This window comes from Pantherophis guttatus, chromosome 13 (assembly GCF_059756535.1).
Source record: "Pantherophis guttatus breed Tessera chromosome 13, ASM5975653v1, whole genome shotgun sequence".
Taxonomy (NCBI): Eukaryota; Metazoa; Chordata; class Lepidosauria; order Squamata; family Colubridae; genus Pantherophis; species Pantherophis guttatus.
Window position 1 is genome coordinate 11,365,071 of NC_142075.1, and position 20,987 is coordinate 11,386,057.

Genomic DNA, 20,987 nt, shown 5'->3' on the forward strand with positions numbered 1-20,987 from the left:
TGGGCTGAGAAAGGGGACTAGCCCAAGTCACTCAGCTGGCTTTCACGGCTAAGGTGGGACTTGAACTCACAATATCTTGCCTTCTGGTGCCTTAACCACTAGACCAAACTGCTTCTCTTTGCCCACGTGGATTACTTTTTACTCTTTGCTCACTTTGGCCAGATATTATTACTTTGACAAAGCCTCTAGTTTGCTGTTGCACCAACCAAGAGAAGAAACTAAATGCTATAACGCATCTCCTTCACAACAGAACAGAACAGAACAGAACAGAATAGAATAGAATAGAATTCTTTATTGGCCAAGTGTGATTGGACACACAAGGAATTTGTCTTTGGTGCATAGGCTCTCAATATACATAAAAGAAAAGATACATTCGTCAAGAATCATAAGGTACAACACTTAATGATAGTCATAGGGAAACAGTCAATATAAATCTTAAGGATACTGGAAAACAAGTATTACTTTGCAATGCTCAAACTTTGGTTGACATGATTATATAATAAAAAAGTTTCCCTTTGGATTGGTTACGTGGGTTTACTCAAACACTGAACTCTGCAATAAATCAATATCTAATAAAGGCTATCCTTATTGTTTTGCCACACTCTGGATTTGACAGTTACTATAAATCTTGATTAATGAAAAATATAATTCTTTTTTTAAAAAAAAAGTTTTTTATTTTTCTACAAACATATCGTTGTGTGAACAGCGTGGGACCAGAGTGTCTTACATTTTAGTACAAATAATACAATACTCTTCATATTTAATATAATTAACAATCTTATAAACTTTTAATAATAATACACATTTTGTTGAATTATAATCTTTCCTTAATTATTCAATATTTCAATACATTATTTTTTTTATGTCAGTCTCCATATTCTTGATATCACTCCTTTTACTACAAATCAGTGGAGAAATCCAAATTTTTTTTTACTACGGGTTCTGTGGGTGTGGCTTGGTAGGTGTGGTGTGGCTTGGTGGGCATGGCAGGGGAAGGATACTGCAAAATCTCCATTCCCACCCCAGTCTCAGGCCCGCCAGGTGGTATTTGCCGGTTCTCCGAACTACTCAAAATTCCCATTACCGGTTCTCCAGAACCTGTCAGAACCTGCTGAATTTCCCCCTTGCTACAAATACAATACCAATAATCATATTTGTTGTGTTTAAAAAACTTATATAGTTCCAGTGGTAGGATTCAGCCAGTTCGCACCACTTCGGGAGAAACGGTTGTTAACTTTCTGAGCAGTTTAGCAAACTGGCTGTTGGAAGAAATCATTAGGGCAGAGAACCGGTTGTTAAATTACCTGAATCCCACCACTGTATAGTTCTAATAGTAATACACAGATTTAGATTGAATTATAATCTACCATTATTTATCCCCTTTCTAATTTTTTTTGTTATGCCACTGTCATATTTAATTCACTGTCATATTTGACAGTGAAACATATCTCAAATTGCTACGGCTCAGACGTTGCATTCCCTCAGCTCTATAATACATGGCATGGCCAATCTTAGTTTTACCAAAATATCAGCAGAATCAAAATTTTATCATCATCATGTCATCACCATTTACTAATAGTAGCTACTTGGTTTTATGGTTTTATAATTTATGGTTTTTATAAGGCTGGGTTTTATTGTTGTGAGTTACCCAGCGTTGATGGTTTTTTTAAAGTTGGGCAACCATGCAATCTAAGTTAAGTGTCACTTTTCATACTGATTACCATATCTTCTATCTCAGTCAGTGACCTGATCTTCTGAATTTGCAGTGTCTGTCCCTCGGACCTTACTAAGCAAACAGAGGGATAGAATCAAGATCACGTGAAGTGTTACTAACACTTTATAATGCCTTGGTAAGGCCACACTTGGAATACTGCATTCAGTTTTGGTCACCATGATATAAAAAAGATGATGAGACTCTAGAAAGAGTGCAGAGAAGAGCAACAAAGATAATTAGGGGACTGGAGGCTAAAACATATGAAGAATGGTTGCAGGAACTGGGTATGTCTAGTTTAATGAAAAGAAGGACTGGGGTGACATGATAGCAGTCTTCCAATATCTCAAGGGCTGCCACAAAGAAGAGGGAGTCAAGCTATTCTCCAAAGCACCTGAGGGCAGGACAAGAAGCAATGGAGGGAAACTAATCAAGGAGAGAAGCAACCTAGAACTAAGGAGAACTTTCCTGACAGTGAGAACAATTAATCAGTGGAACAGCTTGCCTTCAGAAGATGTGAAATCTCCAAAATTGGAAGTTTTTAAGAAGATGTTGGATAACCGTTTGTCTGAAGTGGTGTAGGGTTTCCTGCCTAAGCAGGGGGTTCGACTAGAAGACCTCTAAGGTCCCTTCCAACTCTGTTATTCTATTCTATTCTAAACAGTCTATCCTGGTCTTTCTTTTGTTAGTTCAGCAACCATGAATAGAATTAGGAAAAGAAAAAGAAATTATAACAGTCCCGGTTTCATTTTTCCTTTATTCTCCCCCTCCAAAATTATTCTTAAAAGGCATTTTTGGAACAATATCTTACTTTCAAATGTCTTTGGAACTAAAAAAGTTTGATCAGCTGGACTTTGCTAGGAATGTTAAAGCTGTTTAAACACAGCTTTGTTTTCCTGTATGGATCATGCAGAGGTGGGTGGAATATGTGGAAATTCTGCCTCAAAGGTAATTATTTTTCCACTCCAGATCTTAACAACTGGGTATTTTCTTTCTCCTTTCTTCACCAGGAATTTGTCACAGAGGCTTTTATAGGGAGGCTCATGGATTATTTTTGTGATCCAAGAAGGGGTGGGCTTCAAAAATATTAGCAAGGGATTCTCTGCCCAGTTATTATTATTATTACTATTCATATTTCTATGCTGCCCACTCTCCGAGGACTCTGGGCGGCTTACACCAAAGACAGTATACTAAATAGCATATTGCCCCCAACAATCTGGGTCCTCATTTTACCCACCTCGGAAGGATGGAAGGCTGAGTCAACCTTGAGCCGGTGAGATTTGATCCGCTGATCTGCTGAACTAGCAGTCAACTGAAGTAGCTGCAGTACTACACTCTAACCACTGCGCTACCTTGGCTCTTGCTGGGTAGGCATGGCCTAGTCACCCTCCTGCACCACGGGGGCGGGGGGGACATTTTTGCCCTCCGCAGGCTCCGGAGGCTTCCCTCGAGCCTCCGGGAGGATGAAAACGGCCTCCCCAGGCTCTGGAGGCCCTCTGGAGGCCAGAAACAGGCCCGTTTCTAGCCTTCCCAAACTTCCAGTAGGCCCATTTTTTGCCCTCCCCGAACCTCTGCACGCGCCCTGCATTTACCTGCATCCAAAGCGGGTTGCGTGGGGACTCCTGGGAGGGGAGGGGCTGAGTGGGCGGGGCCAGCCAGGAGTGGTATTTGGGGGTTCTCAGGACTGCACAGAATCTTAGCTAGAGGTTCTCCCAAACCCCTGCGAACCTCCAGCAGCCCACCCCTGGATCCGAGCCTACTTTGTCCATCTTTTTTTCCACATTTTTTATTCATTTTATCTCCCTGGTGGATATTTTAAACTCCTTTTTTTTTTTTTTAGCAAGATAGCTTGTTCTCTCAAAAGAATTTTACATGAGTCAGTGAAACAGCAGGGGAGCCTTATTATTATTATTTTTTAATTTGATTTATATGCCGCCCTTCTCCGGAGACTCAGGGCGGTATACAATGCGTTAAGCAATAGCCTTCATCCTTTTGTATATTTATACAAAGTCAGCTTATTGCCCCCACAAACTGGGTCCTCATTTCACCTACCTTAGAAAGGATGGAAGGCTGAGTCAACCTTGAGCCTTGGCGAAATTCAAACCTGCAGTAATTGCAGGTTCTAATATATTTAAAGATATATTGAAATGATAGCACTGTAATGATTCCCAGAAAGATTAATTACTTGCCGTATGATACTTGGTCATAGCCTGATTGTACAAATATTCCATGAAAATGAAGATTGGTGAATTTCAAGCTTTCTTTTGGCTTTCGTTTCAATTGTTATCCCTTGGTGTGCATCTTCTTTTGTGTGCCACGCTCCAGATTTGTATGCCTTGTCCAAGGTTCATACAGTGAAATTTACTTTTAATAGATTGAGAGAGAGTGCCTATTCTTCCTGATTGTTTAATTGGAGACTATAGCATCTGCCAAGATATCCTTATGCAAATGACCTCATTGTGAGTCATCTGCATAATTACATTATTATAAAAATTATGTATATGCAAGGGAAATAGGTATTATTCCTTGCATCCTCAGGATTCTGAGTTGATAAAAAGACATGACATATATCAGATTCTTCACAAATGATGCCCTCCAGACTGGATTATAGATCTTTGAATTTTCTTCCCAGTGTATAAGGATGCTAGCAGATGGAAGGATACTGTTAGTCCTTGACTTATAACAGTTTGTTTAGTGACCATTTGAACTTACAACGGCATTGAAAAAAAAGTGACTTCTGACCAGTTTTCGCACTTACGACATAGTAGCATCCCCATGTTCATGTAATCAAAATTCAGATGCTTGGTAATTGACTCATATTTATGACAGTTGCAGGGTCCCTAGTCAGGTGATTCCCCCTTTCGCGACCTTCTGACTTGTGACCGTTTTTCACACTTATGACCGTTGCAGCAGCCCCATTGTCCCGTGATCAGAATTCAGATGCTTGGCAGCTGGCTCATATTTATGATGGCTGCAGGACAACGTTCCTCCAGGCCTTCCTGTCCTCTAACATCCTCTGGAGTCCATTTAAATTCAAACCTACTGCTTCAGTGACTCCATCCAGCCACCTCGTTCTCCTTCGTCCCTTCTTCTTTTGCCCTCAATCGTTCCCAGCATTAGGCTCTTCTGCAGGGAGTCCATCTCATTAGGTGGCCAAAGTATTTGAGTTTCCTCTTCAGGATCTGGCCTTCTAAAGAGCAGTCAGGGTTGATCTCCTCTAGGACTGACTGGTCAGATCGCCTTGCAGTCCAAGGGACTCACAGGAGTCTTCTCCAGCACCAGAGTTCAAAGGCCTCCATTCTTTGATGCTCAGCCTTCCTTGTGGTCCAACTTTCACAGCCAGACATTGCAACTGGGAAAACCATAGCCTTTGACTATACACACTTTTGTTGGCAGGGCGATGCCTTTCAGTGGTAGGTTTCAAAATTTTTTACTACTGGTTCTGTGGATGTGGCTTGGTGAGCGTGGCATGGCTTGGTGGATGTGGCTTGGGTGTGGCAGGGGAAGGATACTGTAAAATCTCCATTTCCTCCCCACTCCAAGGGAAGGTTACTGCAAAATCCCCATTTCTTCCCGATCAGCTGGGACTTGGGAGGCAGAGACTAGATGGGGGCAGGGCCAGTTAGAATTTTTACTACCGATTCTCTGAACTACTCAAAATTTCTGCTACCGGTTCTCCAGAACTGGTCAGAACCTGCTGAAACCCACCTCTGATGCCTCTGCTTTTTAGTAAGCTATCTAGATTTGCCATTTGCTCAAAACTATAGTTGCTTCAAAACCTTGATCTAGTATTTGTGTTTGTCTACCTTTAGAACTGCTACGTGGTCCTGGCTGGCTTATCTGATGGGCTGATTGCAGTTTTCCAAGTCACCAGTGGGGCCCTGGAGGACAATTGCTGCTATCTTTGCTCCCACACAGCGAACCGTTCCTTGTTCAAGATCAGCGATGACGACCCCCGCCAGAATCCTCATTCTGTGAAAGCCATGGAAATGGCTAACAGCGGGGCAGAAGTCTGGTACAGCAATGGCCCCGGTATCCTTATCATAGACTGCAAAGCCATGGAAATCACCAGGCGACTGGAGCCCTACAGTTCACCATCCATGGTGGTATCCATAGTGTGCAGCTCCGATTGCAACGGGGAAGAAGTGACGTGGTGTTTAGATGATACCACCAACTTCCTGGTGATGTACTACACCTCTACCTATCAGCTCTGTGCCCGATACTTCTGTGGGGATCGTAGCCCCCTGAGGGACATGTTCACGATTCAACAGCCTTCGACCTTGATTCCTACAACACTAACTGCAGACAGGGATGTGGTCCCTGAAAGCACCTCTTTGGCCAATGTGAGCATCCTTCAGAGCCGAGAACTTGGCACTCAAATACTAAACCATCAGGACTCCCTGACAGACTACTGCTCTATGTCCTCATACTCACCGTCATCTCCTAACAGGATGATGAGATTTCCCTCGAGCCTCCCAAGCTCCCCCGCAAGTTCTTCCAGCACACCTTTCTTGACTGACGGTGAAGAGCTCAACAAGCTTCAGGAGCCAAACTTCCCTTCGGAGAAGTCCGAAACATTTCTCCAAGCTGTGCGGATCTTACCTGTAAAAGATCTCTTGTGGATTCCCAGGTAAATTGGGTTGGGAGCCGCAGTGAGCACGGTTTCTTCAGAGCTCACTCAAATTGGGAGCTATTGCTAATTGTTTAGATGCTTCCCATGCTTCCAGATAAATCACCTTGGAAAATCATGGCAATCTCGTGAAAGTTTCCACACACAGCTTAATTCCATTTAGAGCCCTAGCAATTTCTGAAGTTCTCATATTCTCAGATAAATTGTGTTGGGGGAACCATAGGGAATGCATGAAATTTACTTGAAAGACTGCTTCTCTCCTTCCCTGGCTATTTAAAGATTTTATTATTATGGTGTTATTTTTTTCTCAGATTCCCATCTGACATTCTCGTAGATCAAGGAACAGAACAATACTAATGTTCAAGATTTCATGCCACAAAAAAATTTTTTTAAAAAAATGGCCAGGGGTCTAGATTAGACAAATTCTTTAAAAAGCTTATATGAACCTGAGGTTCTTTTTTCCCGATGTCTGCTGAATCCTGATGGTTGGAGAACGTTTATGAGGGGAAAAACCTATTCTTTCATGCCCTACTTTTGGGTTTTGTGTAAAGATCTACTTGCCCACTTTGGGGAATAATAGCTATAGCACTTAGACCAGGGGTCAGCAACCTGCAGCTCTGGAGCCGCATGTGGCTCTTTCACCCCTCTGCTGCGGCTCCCTGTCACTCAAAATATGCGTCACATCTGCCAATATGCGACACCTGCCGGCACACGATTTATTGAGCTTTTCAACCCCCAATAGGCCAACCATGGATAAATCCAAGGAAAGAAAAGTTTCAGAAGAAAACAGAACATTTAATTCAACTACATATGCTAGTTTTGTGGCTGCTCAAGAAATAGTCAGGCACGAGAAGGGTTTTGTGGCTCCCGGTGTTTTCTTTTCTGTGGGAAACTGGTCCAAATGACACTTTGAGTGTTTAAGGTTGCAGACCCCTGACTTAGACTTATATACCGCTTCATAGTGCTTTTACAGCCCTCTCTAAGCAGTTTACAGAGTCAGCCTCTTGCCCCCAACAATCTGGGTCCTCATTTTTACTGACCTCAGAAGATGGAAGGCTGAGACAACCTTGAGCCTGGTTAGATTTGAACTGCTGAACTGCAGCTAGCAGTCAGCTGAAGTAGCCTGCAGTGCTGAACTCTAACCACTGCGCCACCTCGCCTCCACAAGACGGTGGAGTAAATAAAGTCTAGATTTGATTTTTTCCATTATTAATGGCTGAATTAACACTTGGGGAAGAGAAAAAGTGAATCTATGAGTCTGGAAATCCCAGTTAAGATCTGCCTCTTTCCGTAAACTCTTCTCACTTACCTACTTTGCTTCCATTGTATCCCGAAGTCCATAATCAGCTTGTTTCTCCATTCTAGGCAAGGTGGTGATATCATTGTCATTGGCTTGGAGAAGGAAGCCATCTCTCAGCGGGGAAGAGTCATCGCTGTGCTGAAGGCTGCGGAGCTGGCCTCCTACGGGTAAGGGGGAATTGGAAAGAAAAATGATGCTGGGAGTGACTGGTCCCCAGTCAAAAGGTTAATTTTAGACAGGGAAAGGGAAAGGTTGCTCAGCAAGGATCATATCCTGCACCAAGACTAAATCTAAGCTGAAATTAACTTCATAACAAGTCGTGATAAAAGAAAATGTATCTATCTATTAGATGCGAAGTATCAGGACCACATGTTAAGCTCCAATTAGTCTGATGTATTGCTCATGCCTATACACAAGAATATAGTCATCTATCAGTCAGCACTAAATTGATGCTGGTAAAAGTCAACTGAATTCAAGAGGGGTTGGACTTAGAGTATTTGTGGGAACGTAATGACTCTAGGCCAGTGATGGCTAACCTTTTTGCCATCGTGTGCCTGGACCGGGGTGGGGTGGGGGTGTCGCGTGCATGCCCACACCCATAATTCTATGCGCCCTGCCCCCACGCATGCATGTGCGACCCCCCTACGCTCCTGGCATGCAACGGCACAGTAGGCCCATTTTATGCTCTCCCCAGCACCCAGAGCCTTTCTAGGAGTCTGGGGAGGGCAAAAATCGATGGTGGGACCGGAAGTTGGCAAATGGGCTGTTTTTGGCCTCCGGGGGGCCTCGGGTGGGGTGGGGATCAGGAAGGCCATTTTCACCCTCCCCAGACTCCTAGAAAGGCCCATGGTGACTCAAGGCGGCTTACAGAATATAAAACCACATTGAAACTAACATAAAGAATCAAATAAATAAATAAATATAGTACAATATAATAAAATCACCTCCCACGCCTCCCACCCCCCGCCTCGGCAACAACAGATCACCCGAGCCATTGAATAGGCTCCATCCCGCTCTGGGTTCCCCAGGCCCGCTGGCAGAACCAGGTCTTCAGCGCCTTCCAGAAGAGTATTAGAGTGGGGGCCATTCTGATCTCTGTGGGGAATGATGTTCCAGAGAGAGGGAACCACCACGAAGAAGGCCCTTCTTCTGGGTTCCACCAGGTATATCTCCCTAAGGGATGGGATCTGCAACATTCCCTGCCTCTGGTAGATGTGACCAGCAAGAGACGGTCCTTCAGATCAGTGGTGGGTTTCAAACATTTTTACTACTGGTTCTGTGAGTGGGGCTTGGTGTGCGTGACATGGCTTGGTGGATGTGGCAGGAGAAGGATACTGTAAAATCTCCATTCCCATCCCACTCCAGGGGAAAGATACTGTAAAACCCCCATTTCCTCTTGATCAACTGGGATTCAGGAGGCAGAGAATAGATGGGGTGGGGCCAGTTAGAATTTTTACTACCGGTTCTCCAAACTACTCAAAATTTCCGCTACCGGTTCTCCAGAACTCGTCAGAACCTGCTGAAACCCACCACTGCTTCAGATAAATGGTCATAAATCGCTTTTTTCAGTGCCGTCATAACATTGAACATTCACTAAATGAATTGTTGTACGTGGAGGACTGCCTGTTCTACCAAGAAATTTTCTTTGGTAAATCAATCCGTGTTTTTTATTTTTCAGGTCACTGGTTGATGCTGCCGTTTTGGCCAAAGACCGGGTTGTGTGTTGCTTCCGAAATGAGTCGATGGAATGGTGCTTGGCTCTCTGGAGGAGTTGGGGAGCCAAAGACTTTGATCTTTTCTACCAATCGCATGAAGAATTAGGGAGACTTGAAATTTGCCTGCGGAAGAGAAGGTAGTGTCTATAGATCAGAAAACTGACACCCTTTGATGTCTTGAAGGCACCAAAACTTTTCTGAAAAGGGAGTGGCTGCTCCCCAGTTTCTGCTGCTAAGAGAAACCAAAGAGGCTCGTTCGGCATTTGGATTCCCAGCCACGTAACTATCAAACGAATGTTCACATCTTCTTCCAATCTGATGCAGGTGTAAACCAACCAACTCCATCTCTGCAGGTTCTTTGTGATGCTGTTGTTGTGACCCAGGCCCAAGTAAGTAGTAGGAAAATCAGTCAGTGAAAAAACAAACAAACTTTATTCAAACAGCTGAGAATTACTTCATTCCCAGCGTCGTTCAACTAAATTAAAGCAAATTCCTCCCAACACATATTCCTCAGTCCTATTGCAAACCTTGGTCCAGTTGGGCAAACTGCCAAAGGTCTTTCTTGGCAAACGTTCAGAAGTCACAGATACAAAAATAAATACAAGACGTAGACGAAGAAGACGAAGCTACCAACGTTGTTTTCCGGCAAAGCCCAAACGCCATTGCTGGCCTGTTTTAAGCCTTATGGGAGGGGCCAATCATTTCTTGGCCCTACTCCCAAACTGTCCTCTTTGCTTGAGCTGCTCTTGCCTTCTGGCAGCTCTTTTCATGCGTGCATTAAGAACACGCTCCTCCTGTTCCTCTGCCTCACTCCTATCAGTCTCTGGAGGCTCTTGAGTCCGCACCTCACTCCTCGATGGCCCTGGCCCCATCTCTGCCTCCGACGCAGAGCCCTCATCTGGGTCTTCCCCAGCCTCCAGGCCTGGCCCATGTTCTTCCTCAGCCTCATCGCTGTCCGACTCCGCTGCCAGCTCCGCAGGCTGCTGGTGGACCAGAACAGCCATTGTGTGTTGTAACCTGTTGCTAAACACAACACTTTGGACGTAGTTGTCTTCCAGGATAGAATATGATTGACAATTGCCTGTCAACTTTCGCTCTTGTGATAGACTGCGGGGCGGGGGGAGAAACGGGGAGGACGGGAATCCAGTTCTGGTTATAAATTGTGTCTGTATTAAATTCTTCAATTCTGACAGCATGAAAAGAACTAAACTAGGTGAAATGAGGTTGTATGAAGAATGTCTGATTCTGGCGGAAAGGGCCTTTCTTAGTCTTCTATGTTAAACCCAACAAGTTTCAGAATATGCTTATATTCTAGGTCCGTGATGGCGAACCTATGGCACGCGTGCCGGAAGTGGCATGCAGAGCCATCTCTCCAGGTACACGAGCCATCGTCTGTTGCTCTTCCGGGTTCTGGCATGCCAGCCAGCTGGTCTTCACGCACGTGGAGCACTGGAAACAGGAAGAGCAGCTGCCCAGTGCACATGCGCGCACCAGAAAGATGATCTTCCGGTTTCCAGCATGCACATGCACACCAGCCAGCTGGTCTTCGCGCATGCATACGCACCAGAAACTGGAAGACCAGGTAACCGGTGCGCATGCGTGCCCTGGAAACCGGAAGATCATCTTCCCGGGGTGCACATGCGCCCCGGTCAGCTGCTCACTTGTGCGTACGCCTAAAATTTGGCCAACACTGTTCTAGGTTCACTCTTCCACGTTAAACCCAGTGCGCTTGAGAATGTCATTATAAAACATGGAAACTCTCAATTCCATCACAGAAGCAAAGTTTCCACAAAGTTTTGAGGCTGGCCCCAAATGAATGCAAGCTGACTTTAAATCATTTAGGGACCAGGGATTAAATTGCGACGAATGTGTGTCTGTGTGTGTGTGGTTATCACTTTATCAACATCATCATCAATTAAGAGCCGTGGTGGTACAATGGTTAGAATGCAATATGGCAGGCTAACTCACTGCTCACTGCCAGGAGTACCGGCTCATGATTGACTCCATCCTTCCCAAGTCAATAAAATGAGGACCCAGATTCTTGGGGGCAGTAGGCTGACTCTGTAAACCACTTAGAGAGGGCTGTGAAGCACTGTGAAGCAGTATATAAATGCTATTGATAGCTTCCTTCCTTCCTTCCTTCCTTCCTTCCTTCCTTCCTTCCTTCTTCCTTCCTTCCTTCCTTCCTGTGGTTAGAATGCAGTATTGCAGGCAAACTCTGCTCACAACCATGGGTTCAATCCTGACCGGCTCAAGGTTGACTCAGCCTTCCATCCTTCCAAGGTCGGTAAAAATGAGGACCCAGATTGTTGGGGGCAAAAGGCTGACTCTGTAAACCGCTTAGAAAGGGCTGTAAAGCAGTATATACGTCTAAGTGCTATTGCTATCATTTTAGCCTTATCGGAGCCAATCAGCACACAAAAGAAGTATATCACATTAATATTTTTATTGAATGTATTGACAATTGGAAGAAGGTTTTATGAGATCATTTTTCCAACAGAAGGAAACTAGAAAATGCATTCTGATCTAATTGCGGGTTGTTTGTTATACATTCGTTCTTATTGCTATTGCGTTTTTACTATTAACCTCTTAAGAGTCCGTAACTCACCATTCTTAGTTAACTCTCAACTCCTATTTTGACTGGGCAGAAAAAGGAACTTTCATACTCAACTGCTCTGTTACAACATTAGCATAAACCTGTTTTCATGCATGTTTTTTCACCTGACTTTTTCCCCAATTCCTTATATGGCTATAGAAGCTTAGGAAGAAACATGGGGCAGATAGATCAATTTTTTTCTTCAGACAATTCCTGGTAATATTTTCCTCCTCAACTGTGTCTATTAAAAGCATTAATTAAAAAAATCTCTTTTGCTAAATTGTAGGAAGCAAGCTAAACAGGCCTCATCATGAGTGCCCTTATTTTCCTGACAGATAGAACAATTAATCACTTGCCTCCAGAAGTTGTAAATGCTCCAACACTGGAAGTTTTTAAGAAGAGATTGGATAAGCATTTGTCTGAAGTGGTGTAGGGTTTCCTGCCTAAGCAGGGAGTTGGACTAGAAGACCTCAGAGGTCCCTTCCAACTCTGCTATTCTATTCTATTCTATTCTATTCTATTCTATTCTATTCTATTCTATTCTATTCTATTCTATTCTATTCTATTCTATTCTATTCTTATTCTTATTCTTATTCTTATTCTGGTCTATTCTATTCTATTCTATTCTTATTCTGGTCTATTCTATTCTATTCTTATTCTTATTCTTATTCTGGTCTATTCTATTCTATTCTATTCTTCTTCTGGTCTATTCTATTCTATTCTTCTTCTGGTCTATTCTATTCTATTCTATTCTATTCTATTCTATTCTATTCTATTCTATTCTTATTATTCTGTTCTATTCTATTCTATTCTATTCTATTCTATTCTATTCTATTCTATTCTATTCTATTCTATTATTATTCTGTTTTATTCCATTCTATTCTTATTCTGGTCTATTCTATTCTATTCTATTCTATTCTATTCTATTCTATTCTATTCTATTCTATTCTATTCTATTCTATTCTATTCTATTCTTACCATAACTGTAATCCAGAGTTGGGACAAGCAACGGCCTTTCAGATTGTTAAACTATCATTCCCAGTTCAAAAACATTTGGTGAGAAATGGTTACCGAGGCAGAGAGTACGATGCAGGGCTGCCATTTTTGTGAAGTAGCCCTGAGCATTATTCATACTATGTATTTGCACTAACCCTTGGTATCCTTCTCCAACCAGAAATAGAGATAGTTGCTGGCTTTATACATATTAACATATGTTATGTTACTCTTTGAAATATGTTTATATAAATGCCACCAAGGCTGTGCTGTGGCAAATATAGAAGGAACCCTTTTGTAAATGCATGGATAGATGATTTTTGTTTTAAAAAAAAACATCCTAATTTTACAAAATGTTTATGCGTTGTCTGTGTTTTGAAACTTTTTAATTTATTCATTACATTCATTTGCTGCTCATTTTGCGGTTCAAGGCGGCTACTGGGGGGCGAGTCCTTGCTGAAAATTGGGAGTTGTCTACAATATGTACATCAGTTGGGATCTAATTCTTTAAATTTAGAAGCAAGCTGCTTTTCAGTGACCTTATTCCAGAACAACGTATTTCTCAAAATAAAGCAGTTTGCCCAAGAATTACAGGACGCAACTCAGACACTTAGTTGGCAGGTGATAGTTACATCTGTCGAAGGTGTCATGGTGCCTTAAGATTTTTCACAGGAAGCTGAAATAAGCTTGGTTTGGAAGCAAAGGAGTCTTGCCATATTTTGTACATTTACACAGTGAACAAGTACAAAATTAGTAAATAAGATAATTTACAATTCCAGCAGCTTTAGTGGCTGGTGTGAGTGGTGCTGGAGTGATAAAATAAATAGCATAACTGCTAAATTGAATTCGTTTTAAACCTAGTTCTTATTTTCTTTGCAATGTTTACAGACTGCCTAAAAATTGTAGAGACTCTAGGAGGTAAAGAACAATTTTAAAAAACGTTCCGTTGGAAAGTCAAATGGCTGCTGAGAATCTTCATCCAGTCAACAATTAATTAAAAAGAGTCATTTTAAGGCTTTTGGAAACATCAGAAGGGGAGGGACCCTGGATTTTTTCAGGGGCATTAACGTTCCTCAGTTTGGGGCCACCACTAAGAAGGCCTTGTCTCCATCTTCTCTCTCTCTCTTTTTTAATTTGTTTAAATTTAAACATTACAGGGGTTTTGTTGCTTAGGCAATGTTCTGTAAGCCTGGTCTATTTTGTAGCTGACAAATTCAGCCTATAATGAGAATCTGTATTGAACTAAGTCAGGGGTCGGCAACCTTAAATACTTAAAGAGCCTCAAAGGTCCTAACCGGAAGCCCCCATTTGATTCTGGAGCTGACCGGAAGTCCAATTCCCCCACCATAGAGTCTCCTCCTAGCACAGCGTCCTTTTTCCTCTGCCGACTGGAAGTCGGTTCCCCCACCATAGAGTCTCCTAGCGCGGCATCCTTTTCCCTCTACCTGTCCTAACCAAAAGCCCTATCAATTGTGGAGCTGACCAGCAACAGGGAGCTGCAGCAGAGGGATGAAAGAGCCACATGCGGCTCCAGAGCTGCAGGTTGCTGACTCCTGAACTAAGTTAACACATAGGATTTTAGGACTCATGATAAGCTAAACCATCAATCTTAAAACATCTTTTTTTTTTCAAAAGCTGTTACTTCTGGAGCATAAAGATGAACTGCTTTGACCACTCTGCCTTAAACCAGTGCCATCCAGATGTGTAAAGGATTACAAAATCCAGATGTCCTAGTCCTCTCTGGAGCACCAGTTTGGAGATAATTGCTTAAGTTAATAATGCCCCTAAATCAAGACACTAGAGGGAGTCTGATCCACAGAGTAATGAAAAAACTCCATAATTGCATTAGCAGCTGGGACTACAGCCAAGAAATTAAAAGACGCTTGCTCCTGGGGAGGAAAGCTATGGCAAATCTAGACAGCATATTAAAAAGTAGAGACATCACCCTGGCAACAAAAGTGTGTATAGTCAAAGGCTATGGTTTTCCCAGTTGCAATGTATGGTTGGGAAAGTTGGACCATAAGAAAGGCTGAGTGTCAAAGCATTGAGGCCTTTGAACTATGGTGCTGGAGAAGACTCCTGCGAGTCCCTTGGACTGCAAGGCCATCAAACCGGTCAGTCCTAGAGGAGATCAACCCTGACTGCTCTTTAGAAGGCCAGATCCTGAAGAGGAAACTCAAATATTTTGGCCACCTAATGAGAAGGAAGGACTCACTGGAGAAGAGCCTAATGCTGGGAATGATTGAGGGCAAAAGAAGAAGGGGATGACAGAGAATGAGGTGGCTGGATGGAGTCACTGAAGCAGTCGACGTGAGCTTAAATGGACTCCAGAGGATGGTAGAGGACAGGAAGGCCTGAAGGAACATTGTGCATGGGGTCGCAATAGGTCAGACATGACTTCGCAAGTAACAACACCACCTACAGAACAACTGAGAGAAGACAACCGGATGAAACACTGCAAGCCTTTTTTGCCCTCAATTGTAGCATCAGAACTTGACCGATGAAATTTCTAAGCCAACTTTAATGCTGTGGCTTTGTTTTAGTGCGGTATGAACCCACTTTCAGTGATTTATTCCAGAAATCATGGCTTAACATTAGGGTATGAATTCAGCACCTCTCAAACTGCCCTAAAATATTTCTGCCTTGGAGACATCAGGGTTTCCCCATCCACAGGCACCTAAACTGAATTGTTTCAAGAATTATATAATAGCTATTAATATGAAGACATCATGAGTTTGACCTCCAGTTGAAAATGTTATCTTTTGCTAGCATTGCAGGAAATACTTTGCCCCGTGAATTTCCTCACTCTGTAATAAATGCAGGCATCAGGCTCAAAATTGGGAAACTGTGAGTTCTAGTCTCTCCTTAAGGCATAAAATCATCTGGGTGTCCATGGGCCAGTCACTCTCTCTTAGCCCTAGGAAGCAAGCAATGGCAAACTACTTCCAAAATCTTGCCAAGAAAACTCCAGGCAGTCACCAGGGGTAAAAAATTGACTTAAAAGTGCACCAAAACAAAAAAAAATGAAAGCCGTTTTTTTTAAAATGTTCTGTCGGAACTTTAACCAGAAACTTCCCATATTGAACAGGAGAAATTGAATAAGTCAAAATTGAAATCTAGGAATCCTGTCCTTAAATTGATTGAGAATTCATCATATTTGTCTTGGTCCTTTTTGGAAAAATACTGCTGTTCTCTGCTGAACACAGTTTCCGAATGTTTCCACATCTCTAAATCAAAAAGTTGGAAATTAAGCTGTTCAGAAGTTTAAGGAGAGGAAATGGAACAATGTGGCCCACAGACTTCACACAGCTGATGAAGAGCTTATATCCTCCTATCCCTGCAGCTACCTGCAGTAGCAAAGTTGGAAAAAAGCATCTCTTGAAGATTATTAGAAGGCTGCCAAAACAGCCCATCAGGGGTTCTCAGTGGAAGGCAGAATTTTATGTTCAAAATTATGATGCAATAACAAGGTTACTTTTGGCTCCTCCAGTGTACACAAGCACATGTTCTTGGGAATATCATAACATTTCAAAATGCATAACCCAGTCGAAAGCTCTTGGTGACATTCCCTTTATCCTTCTGCGTTTCTCAGTATCCCAGGCACACCAAAAAGAAAATTGCTTCCATGCATCAAATATTTATTTATTTAATTTATTTATTTTGTCAAACATGAACAAGACAACAGGTATAAGCTAATATTAATTGGAGAGTGAGCTTAACTCTCGGTTAGTCATGTTTGTTGTTTCATTTTAGTCCTGTGTTTATGGGTTTCTATATTTCGCTTCCTATATTGCTTTTCAATCATTATTGTGTGTTAATTTTATTGTAAATATTTAACAAAGATTATTTTATATATAAAAAAAGACAACAGGTATAAGTATAAACATGGACATGAACGAGGGAAATGAATACAAATAAATGGGGACAGTAGGACAGGGACGGTAGGCACGCTGGTGCGCTTATGCATGCCCCCTTTACGGACCTCTTAGGAATGGGGTGAGGTCCACGGTAGACAGTTTGAGTTTGAATCTGTGGGGGTTTGAGGCGGTAACAACGGAGTTGGGTAGAGCATTCCAGGCGTTGACCACTCTGTTGCTGAAGTCGTATTTTCGGCAATTGAGTTTGGAGCGGTTTACCTTGAGTTTTATTTATTGTTTGCCCGAGTATTATTGAGGTTGAAGCTGAAGTAGTCATTGACAGGTAGGATGTTGTAGCAGACAATTTTGTGTAATATGCTTAGGTCAGACTGTAGGCGGTGTAGTTCCAGGTTGTCCAGGTTGTCCAGGTTGTCCAGGTTGTCCAGGCCCAGTGTTGAGCCTAGTGACATAAGGGATTCTATTGTGAGCAGAGGAGTGGAGTACTCTTCTCATGAAATACCTCTGGACTCGCTCAATTGTATTAATGTCTGATATACAGTATGGATTCCAGGCAGACAAGCTGTATTCAAGAATTGGTCTGGCAAATCTCCCAATACTATTCCAAGTGTGTCTTTTCAGAAGCAAGTCTTGCTATATTCAGTGGAATTGACTCTCAGATATCCCGAGGGAAGAAACCTGCCTTGTTCAGTTGTTAGGTGAATTATAAATCTCAGCAACTCTGGCCACCATGATAATTGATGCGGAGGCGCTGAGAACTATAGTTCAGCAACAATTAGAAGCTCACAGATCCTTCATCCCTATGTATGGAGTCCGAAGCCTTAATTGCAGCAGAGTTTGTGATTGTTTGCTATGCTGGGAAGTGAAGAAGTCAACCTATTCTCCCAAGCGCCTGAGGGCAGAACAAGAAGCAAAGGATGGAAACTAAATGAGGAAAGAATCAGAGGTGAAATCCAGCAGGTTCTGACAGGTTCTGGAGAACCGGTAGTGGAAATTTTGAGCAGTTCGGAGAACCGGTAGCGGAAATTTTGAGTAATTTGGAGAACCGGCAAATACCACCTCTGGCTGGCCCCAGAGTGGGGTGGGAATGGAGATTTTGCAGTATTCTTCCCCTGGAGTGGGGTGGGAATGGAGATTTTGCAGTATCCTTTTCCTGGAGTGGAGTGAGAATAGAGATTTTGCAGTATCCTTCCCCTGCCACGCCCACCAAGCTATACCACGCCCACCAAGGCATGCCCACAGAACCGGTAATAAAATAATTTGGATTTCACCACTGAAAAGAACCAACATAGAATTAAGGAGAACTTTCCCGACAGAACAATTAACCAATGGAACGACTTGCCTCCAGAAGTTGTGAATGCTCCAACATTGGAGGTTTTTTTTAAAGAAGAGACTGGACAGCCACTTGTCTGGAATGGTGTAGGATTTCCTGCTTGAAAAGGGGGTATGACTAGGCAAATATTTATTTATTTATTATTATTTATTAATTCAATTTGTATGCTTCCCCTCTCCGAAGACTCAGGGCGACTTTCAAACATACAGGAGCTCTTTGTAACCTGGCATCTGCTTAGTCTCTTTGGCTATTTCAAACAAAACAAAATGCTAAATATTAGGGAAAATAGTGAGTGTACTTTAGGGTTTTGGCTCTATGATTTCAAGTCCAAAGCTCTAAGGCACACATTCTACAACTCGGGAGGTATTTGTTGCTCTGGCTGGTGAGTTGCTTGAGTTGGAATGTCAACACATCTAGATAATGTGAAGTAAAAGAAGACCTAAAGATTGGAACACCTAGACTTGAGAAACCGAGGAGTTGTTTTATTTTTTAGGTAGTAATAGCAATAGCACTTAGACTTATATACCGCTTTACAGTGCTTTACAGCCCTCCCTAAGTGCTTTACAGTGTCAACATATTGCTCCCAACAATCTGTCTCCTCATTTTACCCACCTCGGAAGGAGGGAAGGCTGAGTCAACTTTGAGCTGGTGAGGATCGAACTCCTGGCAGTGGGCAGAGTCAGCCTGCAATACTGCATTCTAAGCACTGTGCCACCATGACTTTGTACAATGAAGCCTATAAGGGAGCACAGTATGAAATAGTCAAAAGATATTACATTTCTATCTCCCGAAAAGTCTACAGTGCTGGGGAAAGTTGGACAGACGCAGAATCAGGAGGAGAACCAGTGACAAAGTGGATGGACTTAATCACAGTAGCGTTGGGTGGATTTTTAGAAGACCTGAAGGTGTCAACTCGCAAAGCATCTCTGACCTGCTCTTAAGTTGCCATAAACACAGGGGCGGGATGGGAAACCAACAAAACGGCACGGCAGCCAAAGACAGATGCACATTCCAGACTTATCTCTCTCAAGGCTGTATCCCAGGGTTATCAACAGCAGTGAGAGGGGAGTGCTCTCTACAACCCGCGAAATTGCTCTGTTGGCGAATGTGATTGATGACACACCCGAGGGGGGGGGGAGAACAGGTTCATGATTGGGGCATAAATTACGTAGGATCAAAGCTGGCTTCACTTGGGAACGTGCTGACATGAAGTTCCTAATAAAGAACTGGATTTCTTTTGAAGCTTGGCTCGAGGCTCATGATTTAATTAGGGCATCCATCGGAACCCTGACAGAAGGATCAGATTGGACACTATCTCTCTATGTGTTTGCTAAGAGTTGACACAATTTGATGGCAATCAGTCAGTCAACTGCTGAATTTCCCTTTAGCTCAGATCAAGATACACGTGGTCCTTGGCTTACAACAGTTCATTTAATGACCATTCAAAGGTACAGCAGCACTGAAAAAAGTGACTTATGGCCATTTTTCACCCTTGCAGCCTCCACATGTTCATGTGATTTCCATTCAGATGCTTGGCAACTGATTCATATTTATGACGACTGCAGTGTCCCAGGGGTCACGTCATCCTTTTCTGCAATCTTTTGACAAGTCAACGGGGAAGCCTGATTCACTTAACAACCGTGTTACTAACTTAACAACTGCAGTTGTAGTCATATGTTGAGGATTACCTGTAATAGGTAACCAAGGTTGACTCAGCCTTCTATTCTTCCAAGGTGAGTAAAATGAGGACCCAGATTGTTGGGGGCAATATGCTGACTCTGTAAACCACTTAGAGAGTCCTTCCTTCCTTCCTTCCTTCCTTCCTTCCTTCCTTCCTTCCTTCCTTCCTTCCTTCCTTCCTTCCTTCCTCCCTCCCTCCCTCCCTCCCTCCCTCCCTCCCTCCCTGTGGTTAGAATGTAGTATTGCAGGCTACTTCTGTTGACCACCGGCTGCTTGCAATTTGGCAGTTCGAATCTCACTAGGCTCAAGGTTGACTCAGCCTTCCATCCTTCCGAGGTGAGTAAAATGAGGACCCAAATTATTGGGTGCAATAGGCTGACTCTGTAAACTGCTTAGAGAGGGCTGTAAAAGCACTGTAAAGTGCTATATAAGTCTAAGTGCTATTGCTATCTTCCTTCCTTCCTTCCTTCCTTCCTTCCTTCCTTCCTTCCTTCCTTCCTTCCTTCCTTCCTTCCTCCCTCCCTCCCTCCCTCCCTCCCCGTGGTTAGAATGCAGTATTGCAGGCTACGTCTGTTGACTGCTGGCTGCCTGCAATTTGGCAGTTCGATTCTCACCAGGCTCAAGGTTGAATCAGCCTTCCATCTTTTCGAGGTGAGTAAAATGAGGACCCAGATTGTTGGGGGCAAGAGGCTGACTCTGTAAACCGCTTAGAGAGGGCTGGAAAGCACTGTAAAGCAGTATATAAGTCTAATTGCTATTGCTATTGTGAGTGATTGTTAGTGTGGGTGATCCTTATTAATACCTTTCTTTCAAGAAATGTTACATTAAACCTTAGTTCCCATTCATGTGAATATATACTTTCGAAATTGTTATCTTAGCAGAGTGAACATATAATCTTTAAAAAAAAAAAAAACTGGCAAGAGAATCAGTTCAGACCACACTGGGCTATAAGACGATTGGTAAAGGCTCAAGCTGGGATTATTGAAACTTCCTGCTCTTCCTACTCTTGTGTAACACACAGGCTTCCTGTCTACCTCCTTTTCACTGCTGGAGATTTATTTGCCTTTTACCCTTTTGCTGTCGTCCTTTTCTTAATGAAAGCCCTCCTGTTCTGCAGATGATTACGGAAACCCAAAGTTAATTAAAAGCATTTA

General features: G+C 42.9%; 1 protein-coding gene across 1 annotated transcript in view; it reads left to right on the forward strand.

Annotated features, from left to right (window-relative positions):
- The window catches only part of LRRK1 (leucine rich repeat kinase 1), a 98,731-nt gene extending 88,180 nt beyond the window's left edge, over positions 1 to 10,551 (forward strand). Inside the window, exons 32-34 of the mRNA XM_087878330.1 lie at positions 5,524 to 6,341; positions 7,707 to 7,808; positions 9,320 to 10,551. Coding sequence (XP_087734456.1) covers positions 5,524 to 6,341; positions 7,707 to 7,808; positions 9,320 to 9,497 — 1,098 coding nt within the window. The 3' untranslated portion in view covers positions 9,498 to 10,551. The remainder of the gene's footprint in view (positions 1 to 5,523; positions 6,342 to 7,706; positions 7,809 to 9,319) is intronic.
- Positions 10,552 to 20,987: the final 10,436 nt, after the last annotated feature.